Raw genomic sequence first — 21301 nt, 5'->3', positions numbered from 1 at the left:
CTTTATAAAAAATGAGAAAAAATCGCTGTTATTAAGTACTCCACACAAAATGTGAGTGTCTCCCAAGGCTTGTGGTTGGGTGGTATATATATTCATCCCATAATGGGGCGTAATAATTAAATTTAGCATGGTAACTCATTGGATATCAGGATGTCTAGATTTTATTGCCCTCTGATACAAATTGCTCATTGTTTATACATACATTGCATTCATTTGAGGAAAACCTTTTGAACTGTGGGGTTACAATCATAGTTGGAAATTATGTGAAGTTTAAAGATGCTGGTTCATAGATGGAAAGAAGGGATTGTTTTTTGGAAGAGTTCATAAATTGCTAGTTAAATGCAAGATGGTTTGGATTTTGATTAAGTTGGAAGGTACAGTGTGTCAACTTATTTTATCTGAATACATATGTGATTTGAGTTTTTATGTCCAGCACCACTATAGTGGGGGACATATGCGGTGGGGGACATATTGTTTTTGCCCTGTCTGTTGGTTGGTTTGTGTGTTTGTTTGCTCCAACTTTAACATTTTGCCATAACTTTTGAAATATTGAAGATAGCAACTTCATATTTTGCATGCATGTGTATCTCATGGAGCTGCACATTTTGAGTGGTGAAAGGACAAGGTCAAGGTCATCCTTCAAGGTCAAAGTCAAATAAATAGCTTCAAAGCGGCGCAGTCGGGGATATAGTGTTTCTGACAAACACATATCTTGTTTTTAATCATATTTAAACCTAACATTGCAACAAAAGCATCAGGCTTATTCAGAGAAAGGTTCTTGTCTATTTTCTTCAGGTAAAACTGGTACTTGGTGTCTTGAGAGGAAATCTAGGGATTACTCAGTGAGTGGGGATCAAACCCACATCTTCCTGGACCCAATTTGTTTACCAATAAAAATCAATGTACCACAGCGTCCTGACCGTAAAACAATTATGTTCTTAAATTACCAATAATATCTGAGAGGCCTTTTTGCTGGATTACAAAAACATCATGATCGATAATATTGGCCCCGGTACTCGTTATATCACTTAGCATAAATTATATGCTTGCATTAATTCCTATATTTGCATTCGGTTCTGTTTGTTAATGTTTTGCATGAGTTTAATGAAGGTAATAGCAGTATAATTAGTGAGGAAATTCTTCAATAGATTTAAATTGCTTTCATTACTGAAAAAAATATATTACAGCGTAAAGTTTTTTTAATTTAATCATGTATAAAGGTGAGTGCCAACATTTTAGCTACACTTAAAGGTTTTGACACGAGTAACAATATATACTGATTGTATTCTGTCAGCACATTAATGTACCTCTGATGTATTTAACAAATAGACTGGACATTTTGATAAGGTAGCTTTAATAATCACTTTTTAAAACAATTTAAATTCAAGTGATTCAAACTGCATTAATATTGTGTTTTGGGTGTAACACTAAAACAAGGAAACAAGCTGCTGTTAAGGTTGAACGTTATGTCTCAGAGAAAAAATGCAAAAATCCAAATGCCTTTTGATGTTTAGATTTTGGGAAATGATAAATTTATGTGCCTTTTAGAAACTATTTTTGAGTTGATTTGTCCACAAAGTTTGCTATTTCTTAGGTTTTTTACATTCCAATATTTTGAGTTTTGGGCTGTAAAAGGAAATGATTTGTGACTGTTATTATAGTTGTGTGTGCAAGCACACTTTTTTTATCAAAGGACTTTTCTATCATTACCTTTCATTTAAGGATCAGATCAGTTGAGTCCTTATAACAAAAAGGTGACCATAAAAGAAATTCAATGAGTTTAAATGTACAACTAACAGAAATAACGTGTATACAAGTCAACATAATTTTCACATCCAGTTAATATAATATAATACCTTATATAAGCAACTTGTAAACTTCAAAGATAATGATAGCTGTTAGATCACAGGCATGTTCCATCTGTTGAGGGCCATGTTGGCTGAACTATTTGTACAGGATATCAACTGTTTTATTGATATATAGGCAACTACAATCAGTTTATCACCAGATATTGGCAGGGCTCTCTCTTTGTGTCTGTGTACTTATCACATTTGCACCTGATGGCTTTGTTTTGTCTTACTATCTAAATAAAGGACCCGATGATTGTCATAATTATTTAAGTTTCCATAATTTGATGTCATTTAATACAGTGATAGGATTTGTGTGTGTAGCACTGTATATGGTAAGCCTGTTTTTTTTCCTGGCACTTTCAATATTTAAATAACCTATTACATTCATGCACTCATGTTTGAATTTATTATAATATTACATATTGAACTTGTTACAGAATGATTATTTATAAACGTCAATTTAAGGTTGTTCCTTGTGTTAGTCTAGTAATGCAAGCAACTGCTTATATTCATTCTATCAAAACCTTACACAGGTTGGAAGATTCTTTCTATTCAAGTCAGACTCATGATCAAATCAAGATGGTTAAAAATTAACTTGAAAACAACCAAAATATGTTTTAGATACAATGTACTATCTCCTGATTATTCAATTGATTTTTACTCTCCAAACATATTACAATCCGTGAAATTAATATCCTTTTTGTCTTATCTCATTCAGATATCTACCTGATAGTTCATGGTATTCACAAATGTGTTAATAAATTGCAGAATTGATGAAACTGGTTTTCATTTGTGTTTCTGTTCACCAATAAGACACCATATAGTTATGTTTTGGTATTGGAGAATTAGGCTAGTAATCTATCCGCATCCGTATCAGCATCTGTACCCGCATCTGTATCTGCAAAATCATAATACGGACGCTATATTCCATTCATCCGCATACGTCGAATGTATCTTTCTTTTTTGGGAAAACTTCTGAACTGAAAACATGTATACAGAAGAAGAGTTTTTACCATGTTTTGTTAATTGGTGCTGCTGTTGTTCATGCGAAGAAGTGTAAACGTAAAATATGTCAGTTTAATTTTTCACAAAATTGTGGAAAATCACGGGTTTTTACATTTGGAGTGAAATCAGAGTCCCAATATGCAGAACTGCGTTGGTTGTATAATTCCGGGTAAGTTTTCACGAGTTCGATTAGTTTTTCAGTTGATTTTTTAGATGAAAGCTTTTCCCTCATCAAGCTAAATGCCGTCCGTATCTTGTCCGCATCCTCATTAGAATGCTCACTTGAGCGTACTTTTGCAGACGCCTATTGCACGTGCGGATATGCGGATGAATGGAATAAGCGCAGTGCATTTCAACGTGTTCTATATTTTTGCGGAGATGCGGATGCAGATACGGACAGATGGAATACTAGCCTTATGTAATGTTGCTTATTTTTATGTCCTCCACCACCATAGTGGGGGACATATTGTTTTTGCCCTGTCTGTTGGTCTGTCTGTCAATTTTAACATTTTGTAATAACTTTTACTATATTGAAGATAGCAACTTCATATTTGGCATGCATGTGTATCTCATGGAGCTGCACATTTTGAGTGGTAAAAGGTCAATGTCAAGGTCATCCATCAAGGTCAAAGGTCAAAAAAACTTAATCAAAGCGGCGCAGAAGGGGACATAGTGTTTCTGACAAACACATTTCTTGTTTTGCCCTGAAATCAGATTATGAATATCTTAATAGTTGATTTTTGGTAAGTAGTTTAAGTAACAACAATTTTAATCAAAATGAGTTTAAACTTTGCTGAATAAAAAGATTAAAAAAACAACGTATTTCTATTTTAAAATGATGAAACATAAATATTATATGACTTCCCTTTAAGTGAATGGATTAGTTTTCACTATAAAGTCTTGCATAAATAAGGTTTTGGGGGAAACATGGGTATTTCTTATTTAAAGATTAATACATAATGTACTTCTGACCAGTCAAACTAAGGGATTAACCAATGAGGTACTGCTTCAGTGCAGCCGCATGGTATGACAAATAAAGAATGTCAGAGAAATGGAATAAGTGTTCTATGTAAGGACTCAGTTGGTGAGATGATTTTGCAACTCTAAATGTGTCATATTTGGTATGTAACAGGGAAGCGGACAACGACAACGAGCGAGGCCTGGTATTGGAGAGATAACCATGGGTTATGGTTAGGGTTAAGGTTAGGGTTAAGGCAACCCTTAACCCAAACCCCTAACCCTAAATCCTCTTACCCCCCTTTGCGCATTACAATACCAGGCCTCGCTCGTTGTCGTTGTCCGTTTCCCTATGTAACAAGGTATACTGGTCCCCTACTAAGTTTATTTAAATAATACCCTGGCTTTAATGCTGGAAACAACTCTGGGGTCACATGGTTAACTTAGACATATTAGCAACATGTACATTTCTGCATTCAAAAACATTTCAAAGGTGAGCAATCCAGAGCAATCTTTGCCCTCTTGTTGCAAATCCTCTACAAATTACGCTTAAACATCCTTAAGTAATTTCTGAAACATTTAAGTACGTTTAACAAAAACACGATGAAAAATCATACATACATGTACTCATAATATTAACCCATTTACACCTAACGTCTAGAAAAAAGGCCTTGGCAAACAGCGTAGACCCAGATGAGACGCCGCATGATGCGGCGTCTCATCAGGGTCTGCGCTGTTTGCTTTAACGAATTTCTGTAAGAAATATTCTAAATATAGAAATAAATATCCTAGAAATCCCTAATTTTGGAAATAAATTGATCCAATTTAGAAGGATGTGAGAGTCCACTAGGCATAAATGGGTTCAGTTTATTAATATTGAGGTAAGTGCTCTGCACATATGTCAAACAAACGGATAACTGCAATTCATCCACTGTATTTCAGCACCAACAGTGTCCTCTAGTAAGGTTTACAAGGTTTATTCCACTTCAATGAAGGGATCAGTGCAAAACTGTTGTATTTGCTTAACATGTCTATATCAAATAGGAATGTTTCTTGCTCAACCGTCCATATTTAATTTTAATAATAATCATACCAAGGTACTGAGGTGCTGACAGATGAGAAAAATATTTCATAAATAATAACAGTAAGGTGTTATGTTATCTTGCTTGTTTGCATATCTTTATGAAGATCAGTAGTAGAATAGATTATCAAAATTGAGTCAATTATATTATTTACATGGGTCTGTAGTCTAATGCAGTGACTGCAGTAAGACATCACATGTTCAGTTCAAATTCACACTAAGAGGTCAAAGGTAAAATTTGGCCATAAAACAGCTTGTCTGAACTGTATAACTATTGTAAAAGAGCATGAAAAATCAAAGCACTGAAGGCACTGAATTTGTTCGCTATTGTATAATCTTAGACGCAACTCAGTTTTCAAAATTATGTTATAGCTTTTTATATCGCATGTTTGAAATGACCACAACCCATTCAAATTTATAAAGAGTGTGTCTTAAAACACCGGTCGAGATGTGTGTTGTTGTTTTTTAAATCATTGATACAGCTAATCAGTGTGCACATGCTAATCTTATTTGACATGCATTAAGCCCCATTTTCCCTGAAAGCAATATGTACAGATTTCAATGATAAACTCTAGTCTAGACTGGCCAACGTTTTCTTACAAGCTGTTAAATACACACTATGTAGTGTACCAGTGAGAACAGGCAGATTCGTCGTCTGCTTAAATTTAATGGAGTTATCCACACACAGGCAGTCACGGGTTACGGTTCCTACCGTTGGTAAGGCATACTGATTTGCAAAATTGCATCTGCATAGCTAACGCTCACAAATAAAAACAGTTCACCAAACGTCAAAATTGGGCTTGAAAAACAGAATTTTTACATTAGTGGAGTTTTGAGACAGAAGTGGAATGTGGGGGTATCCCTGGCCTATGGTCACATTTTTCATGGCTTAAATTGGTTAATTATTCTTAGTATGGATATAATATAGAGATCCCCATATTTCACACCCACAATTACATTTCAAATGTTTTAAATGCACTTATAGATTCTGCATGTTGGCAATAAAAATAGCTTTAGACTTGTGCAATAAAATGTTGATACATTAAAAGAAGCATGTTTTAATTTAAGAGAAATCAAAGGTATTTTATTTGACTGTTAAAGGTGACATGTACAATAATTTAAAGTAATTTAAGTGCCAATTCCATTATGTAAATAAAGTATTGATTGTTATTTTCCAATAAGAAAAATCTGATTAAATACATTTGAAACAATTTCAGCTCAATAAATTACGTATTTACGCAATTTCGCATTAAGTATTCAATGCTTTGGAAAGATTGCAAAAAAATATTGTTCATTTTGTGCATGGCGCACAATTCAGTGATTACTTATTCATTGAAGTCTAAGAGGTTATCAAGTTATACATGCATCATTTTGCTGAAGAATTCCAAACAAGAATAAAGAATTACATAAAAAATACTTTTAATTTTCTGCATGGTGCACTATCAGGTGATAACTTATTAATTGAAGTCTACAATGTTATCAAGATATTAATGCAGCAATATTTGCCAAAGAATTCCAAACAGGTATGAATGATGTTTGAAGCTCGGTTTGGTTTAACTAAAATAACATGTACAACACACAATATATTTCACCAATTTGTTTGATTAAATTTTTCACATAAGACATTTTTGTTAATAAATACATTGCACCTTAAGTGTCAAAATATTAAATAAACCTTAACTGACATAAAAGTTATAGAATCCAATTGAATTAAATACTTTATTTATTTATTTCTCCACAATAACAAAGTCTGTATCATGATATTGCATGGCTCTGGTTCATAATGGCCTGAAGGACTGCACTGAATCAGAAAGTGAGATACTACTACTACTATCACATCAGAGCAATAACACAATATTTACACTGCAAAATATAAGAACTTTTGTAGTTACTGCACTAAAGAGTTTATATGTCATAGAAGGCATTGTTTTTGTTTAGTCACGTGCCTAACTACATGTATTAGCCTTATACAGTAACCAGTTTTATATGACTGTGACCTGTCTATATCTGGTAGGTCATCACCTTTTTCCTGTCCATGAATTGTAAAAGTTAATTAACCTTAAAGAACAATGCCTCACATTGTGGCCATATGCAGGTGCAAGTAAATAGACAGGTATGTGTGTAGTAGAAAGACATGTGGGATAACTACCGGTAGGTACCAGTAATACAATTACCGTATTTTTCGGGGTATAAGACGCAAAGACAAAAGTTACCTGCGACTTATTTACCCAAGCATCTTATTTATGAACAAAAAATAAAAACATGATAAACAGAATATCATTTTTTTTTAATCAGATATGTGTGAATAACCCCATGTAGCTATCTATCGATAATTTCAGGCGTTTATTGCAGTTATATGGCTTTGTTTTACCTATGTATCTATGAAGAACATAGTTGCTGTTGTATTGTGTGTCTAGGTTTCTATTGTGTCATTAATAGAAAGATTCATATCGTTAGAAATAAAAGACTTTTCTCCAAATATCATCATTTCGGATACAACGTTACGGACATATAACAGAGATTTTTTGGTGAACATTGGCCTTCAACCCCAGGTAATCAAAGCTATTTGTGATCTCAACATCGCCCGCCGCAAGAAACATCGGAGAGGCAAACGCGGAGGGATAAAAAGTTTATATTGAAACCTAACGGTTCGAATCATCTAAATCTTATCTTCCCAAAAACGGTCAGTATTGTTAGCAAATAGCTTGAACAGATAAACTGTGTAAATCTAAACTGCCGGTCAGTGGTGAATAAAGATGTGCTAATTGGTCAATATTTGAGAGAGAATAAAATCGATTTTGCACTTTTAACCGAGACATGGTATACGGATGATGAACAATATAAATTTGAATGTTCAGATTTGAATCAAAACGGTTACAAAATAAGTGTTGCAAATAGACATAACAGAATAGGTGGTGGCATCGCTGTTGTATGTAAAAGTAATATAAATATGGTTCTACTGAAACGCGGCTGTAAAAGAAGTTTTGAGTTCGGCATATGGAAGCTAGTATTCAAAAACATTACAATACATGTCATTGGCGTATACAGGCCCCTGTCATTATCAACAGTCAGTTTGTCAGAGATTTTTGCGACTTTTCTTAAACAATTCTCCCGTCATACTCCAATATTCTCATATCTGGTGATTTTAATATTCACATCGATGAGAACAATAGCCATGTCGTGTTGGAATTTCAGGAATGTCTTGTTGCCTTGGGTCTAGACCAGCATGTAGATTTTATCACTCATATAGGTGGGCATATTTTAGATTTGGTCATCAGTGAGTCAGTTCAGGGTGTTACTTTAAAAAAATGCGAAAAGGGACCATTGTTTTCGGATCATTTTGCAGTGAAGATTACTCTGGACATAGAAAAGGAAAACATAATACAAAAATCAGTTACAAAAAGAGACTTTAGAAAAATTGACAAAGAGTTGTTCTCGCGTGATTTACAAGATACTAATATTGATGCTGATGATGTCGATGATTACGTCGTTTCTTTTAAATCGCAAATTGAAAGCACAATTGTGAAGCATGCGCCTTGTAAGCAAGTTATGAAAATCTGTAGAGCGCCAAAACCATGGTTCAACAAAGATATTTACCGATTGAAATGTGCAGTGAGAAAGGCCGAAAAATATTGGTTACCTATTGTGAGAACCTAGGTTCTCATGAGAAACATAGTTTCTTGGGATTATGCGTCGAACCGCTTGCCATACAATTATATCGCGAATAATTTGACATTTCCTCTAATTTAATTTCAAATCAAACATGTGCTATCTTTATTGTTATGGTCTTTTAGTTGAGTAGTTATTATCCCCCGCCATAGGCGCAGGGATATTGTTTTGGCGTTGTCTGTCTTTCCGTCCTTCTGTCTTTCCATCCGTCCGGAGCCATATCTTGGAAGTGCTTTGGCGGATTTCATTAAAACTTTGTATGAGTATATATATGGATAAGAGGATGATGCACACCAAATGGCATTGTACACCATCTGATAATTACGGAGTTATGGCCCTTTGTATCTTGAATAAATGCTTTTTGTGTGTGTCCTGGGCCATATCTTGGAAGTGCTTTGGCGGATTTCATTGAAACTTAATGGAATGAGTATATATATGGATCAGAGGATGATTCATGCCAAATGTCATTGTACACCATCTGTTAATAATAACGGAGTTATGGCCCTTTGTATCTTGAAAAAATGCTTTTTTAAGTGTCAAATATAACACTTTTGTGTCCAGAAGCATATTGGCGTGGGATATCAATTCAATGAATTTGCTTGTTGAAACAGTTATTGTACTGTATACTGATTTAAGAGAATATCTGGACGAAGCTGGATTTAGTGTTGGGCCTTGAAAACACGCTTAGCACGTCTACTGACCTATTGTGTGGAATTCGGTCTGTGATGTTTCGACAAAAGGGATTAACATGTGTGAATGCAACTCTGTTGATTTGGTCCATAATTACCGGTAATACATTGTTTTGAATGTCATTATTGTTGATCAATACATTCTTATAAATATAATGGAGAAAATAAATAAAGTGATGAAAGATGTGAGGTCACGAATGACCACAATCCCTTTGACTAGGCATCTTCAATCTAAAATCAAGCATTAAAGAGAATTCAAATTTTAATGGATAAACATTTTGATTGCATATTTGGGATTATTTTAGCAGGGGATACGTGCGTTGTATACGCTGATGTGTCTTACATGTGGACAAAGTTTGAAAACGGTAAAAAAAATAGGGGATGCGTCTTACATTCCGGTGCGACATATAACACGAAAAATACGGTATTGTTTTGTAAAGGAGGAGAACTGCTTAACCCTTTACCACATAGAAACATACTTATACGCATTTGTAGTCCCTTAGAGAGTTGTATTAAATAAAACCTTTCTTACTAGATTCAAATTTTAAAGGCTTCATTTCCAACCCTACGATACAGATGAGCAGCGAGCAGTTACTCGCGGGTTGTTCTGGTTTTATGCTGTTTGCGCATAGCCTTTTTCAAATTCCTTATTAGTGGGAAAGGGATAAAGGTGGTACTAAAGCAGAAGAAAAAAAAATGTGTTAAACACAGATTTTATTTCCACCTATTTGTCTAAGAATCATTCCATCATAATCCTTTGCTTGTTGGTGACAGTCTTGAGTAAATTTACTGAAATACATGTACCTGCAGAAAGATGTCTTTGAAAAGATCTTGTAGTGCTCTGTATGTGGATACTAGTATTGCAACTGGGACCCCCTTGCCTGAACCTTATTGGTTGAATCGTGTACTGAATCTTTGATATTTGAATCTTTGCTATAGCAAACCTATATAATTTCAATATGAAGTTAATACTGTTAGGATCATTGTGTTAAAGGGATCTTTTCACGCTTTGGTAAATTGACAAAATTGAAAAAAGTTGTTTCAGATTCGCAAATTTTCGTTTTAGTTATGATATTTGTGAGGAAACAGTAATACTGAACATTTACCATGGTCTAATAGAGCCATTATATGCATCTTTTGACGATTTTAAAACCTAAAAATTATAAAGCTTTGCAACGCGAAACGATTGAATAATTTGGAGAGTTCTGTTTTTGTCGTTAAATTTTGTGAAACTACGAAGATTGCTTATATAAGGTATAAAAAACGTTGAGAATGTGTATACGGCGGAATAGCTCAGTAGGCTAAAGCGTTTTTACTTCAGGACTCTGGCAGGACTCCAGGGGTCACTGGTTCGAAACCTGGTCCGGGCAATGTTCTTTTCCTTTTTTTAATTTTATTCTTGATTTTTTACTGGAGCTTTTACGATCCAATGTTTACAGTTATCGATATAAAGCATTTAATGAATAAGTTAAAAAATGCCAAAATCTGTGAAAAGGCCCCTTTAACATAAAATAAGATTTTAAGATCACATAATGTATTTGGATGTATAAAATTTAGCTCATCTGATAATCGGTGCATATTAAGTATTCATATGACAATTCTATTATACATTTAAAGTGATTATTATTTAGTTCACTGAATTTTATATTCTGGAGTGTTAGTGGAACAGTTTTAATAGTCCTGCCGTTGAATTGTAGAATAAACTGTTTGTCGTCACGGTTGCAAGCAATCTAAATAAACATGCTAATGTCTCTAATGGCCCTTGGGACAACTGCAGGACAGCTAATGAGGAATCTCTTAACATTGGTGTAAATCAGTGGCAAACATGTCACATGCCCATGTTGACTTTCACATGATAATACATGGAAATGAGGCGGAGAAGGTATTCCAGGTTGTAACTGTATTCAGTAGTTACAAATTGAAGTGTGGGATGCAATAAATTAAAACCTTTACTGATAATTGGTGAAATAAGATTGTTCCACCTTCTTGTTTGGCCAAGGAAGTTTGACCTACAATTTGAAGAAAAATCATAAGATTATACAACAATTTGTGCTATTCATTTCCACTTAAATATTTGGTTGGAGTGATTCTTCACTTGTCCCTAGCATAGCCCCAATACACTATGAATACACTTGCTGGATCTCAATGTGGGTAGTTGCTATGCACTGTTAATACTCTGCCCCTCTTAATTGTGGAGTTAATGCCCTTTGTTAATTTTCATACTTAATATTTGTCCAGAGTATATCTGTGTAAGACTATGAAAGCTTTATTATAAACATAACATGCATCTCATACTAATCTTGACTTTCTATCGGTACCCTTTGTTTACTTCAAAGAGCTTCACAAAGCATGCTTCGCCATATATCTGCCCATACACCATACATCACATAAGCTATTGAAGGTTTTGTTCCACACATCTGACTTTCCGAGTTCTAAGTTTTGTCATGGAGTGGATATTTGCAAAATTATTAGTAACATTAACATTTATGTAATACTACTGCACAACTTATCAATTGTGTGAGATGAATGTGTCTGAAGATTTTTACCATTTAATTCAATAAAGTGAAGTTTAAGATATCAATAAAAAAATATTCATAAAATGAAAAGAAAAAGAAAATTTAACATCACAGATAACTTGAATAAGGGAAGCTATGGAGCTATAAATGGTTATAAATGCCACCATGATTTGGATCCATTTACAAAGGTATACATGCATTAAACTACTGGTTTGAAGATAACCATCTGAACCAATGATGACCATCACCATTAATGACTCGGGGCATCTATATAACCCTATCTGGGTGGGTCGCAGGTTGGCAAACAATATAAAGAAGTGAAACTTCGGCTGCTGCAGCAATATTTGCATTCTTATAATACACAAGTTTGTGAACCTTTATTTATGGCAAGTGACCAATTTCCCAACAATACGGCACAATACGAAACAACAAACCCACATAGTAGAATAAAGCTGGGGTTACCGCCTTGGAACGGTCTTATAATGCTTCTGTTTTCATTACACCACAATCAATAGTCCAGACATGACATGATTTACTTATGTTAACAATATATATGGCCCAAAATCTTAGAAAATTTTATTTGAATAAAAACTGAGTTGAAACTTACAATTTTCCAATGAAATCCATTGTCATTATGGTACAATGTAGGGCTTTTAAATATTCTTTATTTCATGGTTCAATCGCTGTGTGCAGTCTGCACTGGGGGTGACGCTTTGTTTAGATTGGATTTTTGTTTAGAAAAAAATTATGTAAACGAAAAAATTCGTCCCTTATTATTAGCCTGTGAAGAATCCCTGTGCTCATTAATATGTTAATGTATTTGATGTGTGATTGAAATGATATGTCTCCGGGACAATTAGATATGCAAATCACATAGGTGTTACTATCTAAATCTAAGTGTATTGGATCTGAATTTCAGTATAAACTGGGGTTGACTAGTCTAAGGTCTAAGTGGGTATTCACTTGTACTTGAATATTTCATTCATGACTAGGGGATGATGTTTTGTGAAACATATACTAAAAAAAAATAAAACTTGAATAACAAATATTTAAATCTATTTCTCATATGATATGTCATAATTATATTAATTATTATGTTTTTTAAAAATAACTCATGTACAGAAGTATGTGTGTAGATACATTGATATTAAAAGTGATGAAATTAACCTCTTTAACAATATTCTGATATATTTGACAGCTGTTCATCATTTGGCTTTTATGGTAAACAAACTGTCCAAGTAACAACCAATATTGTCGGACAAAGCTTGTATGCAAATATTTTTGACAGTTTGTGAACACTTACACATTGGCTGATCTGATGGATGGCACAGTGTCTTGTGACATCAACTTGTCAATTGTGGTCAATCAAATAAATTCAGTCTGCACTTGAATCATTGCAGTTTTATTGGTCTCCTCCATAGATGCTTGCTGTCATTAGAAATATGTTCAGAGACCTCAAAACCATGCAAAAACAAGTAACACAAAATTATTTAAAGAACCTGTGGTATTTAAAACCATTATTTTGTTGCCTATTGCATGCATTTTTTGTTTCTTGTAAAAGATGACTTGTTGAAGCACCTGTTGAAATGATTATTTGTCATGACTAAGATCTCATTATATGTTTTTGTCCAAGATTGATTGTCCAAGATTTGAAGAAAATTGATTGGACAATACACTGAGGCTTGTGCTTTTTTACCCCATGTAATATAAACCTATTATTAATGGTCAGCTCTATCCTGTATTGATAGTTTGCAGCTGGTCAACAAAATCAAGGTTTAATCTACCATGAAAATTATGAGACACACCAACTCTTTCATATGTCCCTGCACTTCATTATCTGTGATTGTAAAATGTGCAGCATTTTGTTCTTAGAAACATCATTTTTAATGGTTGGGGAGGGGGGGGGGGGGGGGGCGGGCTAGAATATTTTTTTTTAACTTTGTAAAATAATATGCATCTGTCTGTTGGACTTGAAAATTCCATTATTTTCCATACACAAATTTCATAACCTTTTCATAAAAAAAGAAAAACAACAACAACACTTTGTTCATGACAAAGTTCATGAACCAATTTCATGAACATATTCATGAACCATAGCAATCCTATTTCATTAACAAAGTGGTCATTTGTTGCTGTGCATGAACCAGGTCATGAACATGTCCTTGAACCAGTTAGTGAATTAGACTTGTTGCGGTTCATAAAAACATACAATGAGTTCATTTACTGATTAAATTGAACAATTGAATGCATAATGCCGTCGACAATTGTTCTGCGAACACATTTTAAATTCAAATAAACAAAGATAATGAACAGTTTCAAACAAGTTATTAATAATACTGCTGATACGTACAGGTATTGGTAATTACAATCCTTATGATCATGCTGCTGCTAGTGCTGTTGTTGATGATGATTATTAGTTCAATTTTTATTTTTTTAAATAACAATTTATCATTTTGAAGTATCCCTATTGCCAAAGGTAAATCAAAGAAAATTAAGCTCAAGTTTATTTTACATTTAAAGCAGTATAAGGTTATTGAACTGCAAAAATGGTTCATGAACAGTCCATAAACTCATGAACTTGTTTTCCCACGTGTAACATGAGTGTATACATAAACTAGAAAAAGGCATTGTTTGCAAAAGTGAGTTCAACAATTGTTATCTAAAAGGTATCTGATAGCAATAAAAAATCGATGTAAGCAGATGGTGTATTAGTCATAATCTAACGTCCTTTAAATTGTATATATTTTCCCGAAGACATTTTATTTCAGTACACTGTCATTATGTGATAACGCATGCTACAATATGACAGCTTATAATTATTGCTTGTGTCATGTTGTTAGCTTTGAAAACTGATGTCATATGCACAAAATTACTGCTTTCAGGTATGATGGATGTCTTTTATGTTTGTTGTTGGGGAGAGATTCAGTTGTTGAGGATAGCAAAATTAACATCATGTGCAGGGGGGGATGTTTAACAATCATGCCAGAACTATATTGTGTCGTGATTATGTAACATTTTATTGCAATTTTTCAGATTGTGCAATCAGTTATGGAAAATGTACTAAAATTTTGTCAGGATTTATACTATTTGTAAATGTTTACAAAATGAACCTGGAATTTTGTGACAGTGACGTTAACGGGATTAAATACAATTCTCAATTGTGAGACCTTAGCCTAAAGCTGAGGTTTTTCTTCTTTTCTACAAATTGATTCTAATGTTGTTGATGAGTCTAAGACATATATAATATATTATTTATTTCCTATTTTTTCACATTTGTATTTTTCTAAACAGATTTGGTGTATATACAAATAAATTGTTACTTGTAAGACAGAAAATCAGCTTTGTTGCCAAACAATATATAAAAAAAAATCCAGCAAAATGCAGCACCTTATTTTGGAGCGCACTTGAGGGGTGTTTCAATGTCAAACATCTTGTGTGTTTTCAGATCTACATTAAAATCAGAACGTGACTGAAGTAATTACACATTTTAAAGCAATCATGTCGACATAGAGAGACACAAAATGGCGGATGACCGTGGAGGTACGATGAGATCCATTGACCAGACGCCCCGGGGAACTCTACGAAATCGTGACGAGAATCCCACTTTGTATCGGGAGATGGCTGTGGACAGGCGATCGACATTGCGGGACGCTCAGTTTGGGACGATGTCCTCGTACATGTCTGAACATCACACAGGCACCGTGTTTATACGGGTGTCTGTGCAGGATCTAAAAGTACAGGTAAAAAAATCCACATGGAATTCTGAGAAACCTATTCCAAGCAGAACCAGTAACCCAAATAGCCAATTACAGTTAAACAAAATCTCAAAATGGCTTTCAACTAAAATTTCTTATAATATATTCACACTTTCTTGGTAAATAACTATAACTTACAGCATTCAACTAAGTTTCTTAGCACTAACTTAAAGGCCCTATAAAGGCGACAAATCCAATTATTATGCATAAGAACTGGTTTAATTTTTACCTGATTTCAATTACTCTTGCATAAGAAATTCTAATAACACAGCTTAGGTGCAACATCGTCAAAAATTATGGAAGATATACCCGTTTCATAATTGGAAGAAATGTTCACAACTTTGCAACAAATGTGATGTGTTGCCCCAAAGCGGTGACTTGTGCTAAAAATAGCCGAAAGAACATTCAATTATAATTCAATTTAAACAACTTTTTACCAGCAGAAAATAACTTATTAGATCACTACAAACGTTTTAACCATTTAAAAGAGACCTACTTTGTGAGTGATATCGGAAAACATTGAAAATCAACGATATATTTTTGGTGACCTGAGTCACTTTCATTTTCACTTTCCCGAGTAAACAGCGATGCAAATAAACTGATTGTTTTTAAACACGATTGACTTGGAGGACACTGAATTTTGAGCTCAAAACAAATTGTATTGCTCATATTTTACGGTAATGTCCAATAGCAAATATATATTGTTTTTTGATAACCTTTATAAATACAATATGGAAAAAATATTTAAAAATCGGTAAATAATTACGGATCGTCACCTTTATAGAGCCTTTAAAACAGACCGTTTGTCAGTCTGCCTGTCCTTCTGTCTGCCTGCCTGTCCGTCTGTCACACAATTTAATTTTAGCTGGGGATTTCAATGCAAAGAATTTGATTCTTTAATTTTAAAACTGTCCAGTTTGTCTGAAATCTTTTCAACCATATTTGAAGCCAAACCATAAATAAGTGGTATTTAACAGTTTAAAGGGGCCTTTTCACAGATTTTGGCATGTATTAAAGTTTGTCATTAAATGCTTTATATCGATAAATGTTAACATTGGGTCTAAAAATCTCCAGTAAAAAAACAAGAATACAATTTAAGAATTTAAAAAAAAAGTAACCCTCAACAGGGCTCGAACCACTGTCCCCTGGAGCCATGGAGCAAAAGTCTACCGCTCTATCCACTAGACCATCCGCTCTCATGCCATAATGAAAGAAATTTTTACTTTATTTATGCAATCCTCTTAGTATCAAAAAAATACAACAACAAAAACAGAATTCTCCAAATTATTCAATCTTATCGCGTTGCAACGCTTTATAATTTTCAGGTTTTTAAATCATCAAAAATTGCACATCATGGATATTTTAGAGCATGGTAAATGTTCAGTATTTCTGTTTCCTCACAAATATCATAACTTCAAAGAAAATTTGCTAATCTGAAACAAATTTTGTCAATTTTGTCAATTTACCAAAGCGTGAAAAGGCCCCTTTAACAACATTATCTTTGAATTTTACGTAACTGGCAAAATTGATAAGTTTTGATAATATTCTGTTCCTAAATTTGTCAATAATGGCTGGGAAATGTTTACTGTTTTCACTTGTTACCTTAAGGCTTTCAACATACATACATCAGCATATTGAACATATGTTACAATGTGTTATTATGCACAGCTGTTCCCAAAGTATACTAGTTATTGCATAACCTAACAAGTGTGGTGGGTTTTAGGAATAAAATTAATGACAGAAATTCTTTTAGAATGTCTGTGTTGGCATACACTCTCTCTTATTTAAGTTCCTAAAAAATGTCGGCATTTAAAGAATTCACCGTTATTAAACATAGAAAAAAATATAATGACAGGTCCTTAATATATATATGGCCAAATTTTTATTGTATTTTTCATTTACAGAAAGCCTCCTCTTTTCTTTACGCACATGCATTAAACCCCCTTTTCACAGAGCACAGCTCATATTAATAAATTTGCAGATGTTGATATGATTGTTCAGGGATATGTATCAAATCCCCTGGATAGGCAGAAATCTTTTATTGGAATTTATTGCAATTTACTGATAGGAATTGTTCAATCACATTAGTTTTATACAGAATGGAAATTTGGGTCTTTATTATTAATTGATTCATTTTCAAATATCAGTGTTGGTGATGATTTACATTATAATGACTATTATAATGATAATGATGATGCTGCTGCTGCTGCTGATGATGATGAGCGTATCAGTTAAATTACCTTCCATATCTCCTTTTGGGTCTATGGGAGCTTATAATATTAAAATTATTTTCCACAACAAATTCTTCTGTATCCAAGATGGACACTTTTAAGTGACAGTTGTCCATTTAAAGATAATCAAAGGTTCAGATTTAATCCTTGTTTACTTTTAAGAAGGGTCATGATATACAATTATTAAGGAATATTATGAAACTTTGTCATTATGGTCAGTTCCTAGTTGCTAAATTAATAGTGCACTTTTCTTTTAACTGAAAAGGTCAGATACATGTTCTTTATGCACATGTTTGAAGACTGTGTACATGTATTCCATTTTATTTTAACCCTTTTCCACTTAGAAGCAAAGCGAAAATGGCTTTGTGCAAACAGCAAAAAAACAAGAACAGCCTGCGAGTAACTCACAGTCTGTTCAGGTTTTATGTTGTTTGCTGCTCATCAGTATCTAAGGTTTGGACTTGAAGTCTTAAAAACTAGTAAGAAAGGTCTTAAATCAAATATATCTTTCTTATAGACTACAAATGCATGCAAATAGGTATCTAAGTGGGAAAGGGTTAATTTTTTGCTTAATTCAAAGATTTCCCATTATTTATTGTACAATCACTAATGAGTTAATGTCAAGCTATAATAGGACATTTTTCTACTGATGCCCTCAGTATTTTCCTTTAATTTGATTGATTTATAAACAGCTGGTAAAAAATTACAAGACAAGACATGACTTTCTGGTATATTCTTAATTGCTTTTCATGACGTTTTAGTTCACATGATATTATTACATTAATCTTTTGTCATGTCAACTAAATTTTCAACCAATTAGATTCAGCAAGATTATGGTTTTTTGAAAACAATATTAAATGACTCATACAGAGAGTGAAACAAAACGTATCCTGAAATATTACCACATACTAAGGATTTAAAGTATAATTTTTGCAAAAACTTGTGTTTACCTTTTCCTGTTGGTTTTCCAACACTGACCCAAGTGGTTCAGAGTACAATGCACTATCATACCTTTTTGTTGTCGTTGTTTAAACAGTTTTACTGTTGTTTTCAAAACAGTTTTGCCATGGTTGTCAAAAAACCTTTGCTGTGGTCCTCCAAACAGATTTGTTGTACTAGTTGTCCTAACAGTTTTGTTGTGTGTGTAAAAACTTTTCTACATAGGTTTTCCAAACAGTCTCACATCTGTTTTTCAAACAGTTTTGATGATTTTTTTCCAAACAGTTAAATAAAAAAAAAGCAATTTTGGTTGTGCTAGCCACTTTTGATGTCTTTGTCCAAACGGGTCGCAGTGTTAATCAAAACAGTCTTGCTGTGTTTGTCCAATGAGTTTTACTGTGGTAAGCTTATCTGTGGTACTTGTTCAAACAGTTTTCCTACGGTTGTCCAAATAGTATCATAGTGGTTGTTCATAAAGATTTTCTGTGGTTGTCCAAACAAATTGTCTTTACTTGTCTAAACATATTGTCTATTGTTGTCCTGACAATCTTTCTGTTTTGGATCAGTCTTTTTTTCCAATCAATCTTTCTTGACTTGACTTAACTTGACTTGATCCCGAGTTTATTTGTCATCTGCTGCGGGATAAGTCCCAGTAGCTGGGGTAGGCAGCAGGCGGCTAGAGCGTCTAACCCCTGATTTCCACGCTCCTCTGTTCTGTGGGTCTATGTCTCCCATGCCACAGGTGTGCAGGTCATCCTTAACACAGTCAGACCACGATTTTCTTGGTCTCCCTCTACCTCTAGCACCAGGAATGGCCATCTTCATGATAGAGTTGATGCAAGAAGTGGCAAGTTTGAAATGCCCATACCATCTCAGACATTTGGCTCTCAGTGATGCAATGACTTCTGGTATCCCTAATTTACCATACGCGTGTCAGTGTCGACTCCGTTGTCAGGTTTGACGCTGCAGTTCCAGCGGGCCATTGCTCTGTCGTTTCTACGAAGTCGTTGTAGATCAGAAGCAAATGGTGCCCACGCTACACTACCATGTAACATGGCAGACCGGACACAAGCATTGAACACTTTGCACGGGTTTTAAGGGAAACATGCTTTGATTTCAGTATTGGTAGTAGCTTCTTAAACTTTCCCCAGGCAGTGAAGCATCTGGTGATGATGGCAAGTTCGCAGCCTTCCCCAGCACATAGCGTTTCACCCAGATAGGAGAAGTTGGCCTCGACATCAAGCTGTGGGCCGTCGACGACCACCTGGGTAACTGGTCTTCCATCAATTGGACGTGCCTGGTCAAGGCATCTCGGACATACATAGTCCGGGATGCTGGTGATCCTTCCTTTGATGCCACTGCATTTTTTGTTTACCCACAGTTTGCACTGGGTGCACTCAATGGAGTTCACTCCCACTCCACTCCTACATACCACACAGGGATTTGCTCCAGCGTCACGCCTGAGATTCAGTCCAGGACCGGTGATCAAGAGCTTTGTCTTTTGCATATTGACCCTCAGCCCTTTGCTTTCCATACAATCCTTCCAACCTTTCAGTCTGGAGAGACACTCCTCCAGTGAGTCCGCGATCACAGCAAGATCATTAGCGTAGAGGAGCTCCCATGGAACCCCGGTGCGGAATTCCCTTGACAGAGCCTCAAGGACTAGGATGAAAAGCAGGGGACTGAGAACAGAACCCTGAAGCACCCCTACTCCAACTTCAAAATCCTCACTGTACTGTCTGTTGACACATACTCGGCTCCTGGTGCTTGTGTACATGCCCTGTATGACACGTACTGCCCATTCCATTCCTGAACCCCCAAGACTCCTCAGGGCCCACCAGAGGACCTTCCTTGGTAGTCTACCAAATGCTTTCTCAAGGTCGATGAAGGCAATATACAGTGGCTTGTTTGCAGCAATGTATTTTTCCTGCAGCTGCCATATGATGAAGATTGCATCAGTGGTACCTCTATTAGGAACAAAACCAAACTGCATACCATCGATGTCAACCATCTCGCGTAAGAGGGTGTCAAGTACACGCTCAATCAGTTTCACTGTCTGGTCCGTAAGCTTAAACCCACGGTAGTTTCCTAAGTCTAGAGCCTCCCCTTTACCTTTGTAAAGGTTAAGGATGTGGCTCTCCTCCTAGTCATTGGGGATCACACCATTGCTGAAAACGACCTCAGCCAGCTGTCTCAGCATTTCTGTTCCCTCCTCACCAGCTGCTTTCATCATCTTGGCAATCACTCCTGACGGACCAGCTGCATTGTCGCATTTCATCTTGCCAAGAGCTTTGTGAATTTGTTCTAGTGTGACTGGTGGAGGAGGCCCTTCTACAGGAGCAACTTCAGGAAGTAGCTCACTGGGCCATTCAAACTCGACATTTAGTAGCCTTGAATAGTGCTCCACCCAGGCTTTCATTTTCTCTTCATCACTGAGAGCCAGTTCACCCGCATCATTTCTCACACATTTCTCACCCACAACACCCTGATTTGTCCTGTCCATTTGCTTGGCCAGCTTGAAGATACCTCCATCGTATGAAGAAAGGTTGGCGATTTTCTCCTTATCAGCCTTAGATTTGGCTGACCAGACTGCTTGCTTAATAGAAGCA

General features: G+C 35.0%; 1 protein-coding gene across 6 annotated transcripts in view; it reads left to right on the top strand.

The window, feature by feature from the left end:
* The window catches only part of LOC127850078 (SH3 and multiple ankyrin repeat domains protein 3-like), a 115766-nt gene that overhangs the window by 14491 nt on the left and 79974 nt on the right, over positions 1-21301 (top strand). For 3 of the 6 annotated variants that reach the window (XM_052382833.1, XM_052382837.1, XM_052382835.1), the window contains exon 2: positions 15213-15507. In XM_052382833.1, coding sequence (XP_052238793.1) covers positions 15289-15507 — 219 coding nt within the window. In that variant the 5' untranslated portion in view covers positions 15213-15288. Of the gene's footprint in view, positions 1-2023; positions 2183-6990; positions 7007-14539; positions 14650-15212; positions 15508-21301 lie in introns of those variants that run through there. The other 3 variants (XM_052382836.1, XM_052382838.1, XM_052382834.1) reach the window with 3 other exon arrangements.

The sequence above is a fragment of the Dreissena polymorpha genome, chromosome 11, assembly GCF_020536995.1.
Source record: "Dreissena polymorpha isolate Duluth1 chromosome 11, UMN_Dpol_1.0, whole genome shotgun sequence".
NCBI lineage: Eukaryota > Metazoa > Mollusca > Bivalvia > Myida > Dreissenidae > Dreissena > Dreissena polymorpha.
This window is presented reverse-complemented; position numbering and strand designations above follow the sequence as displayed.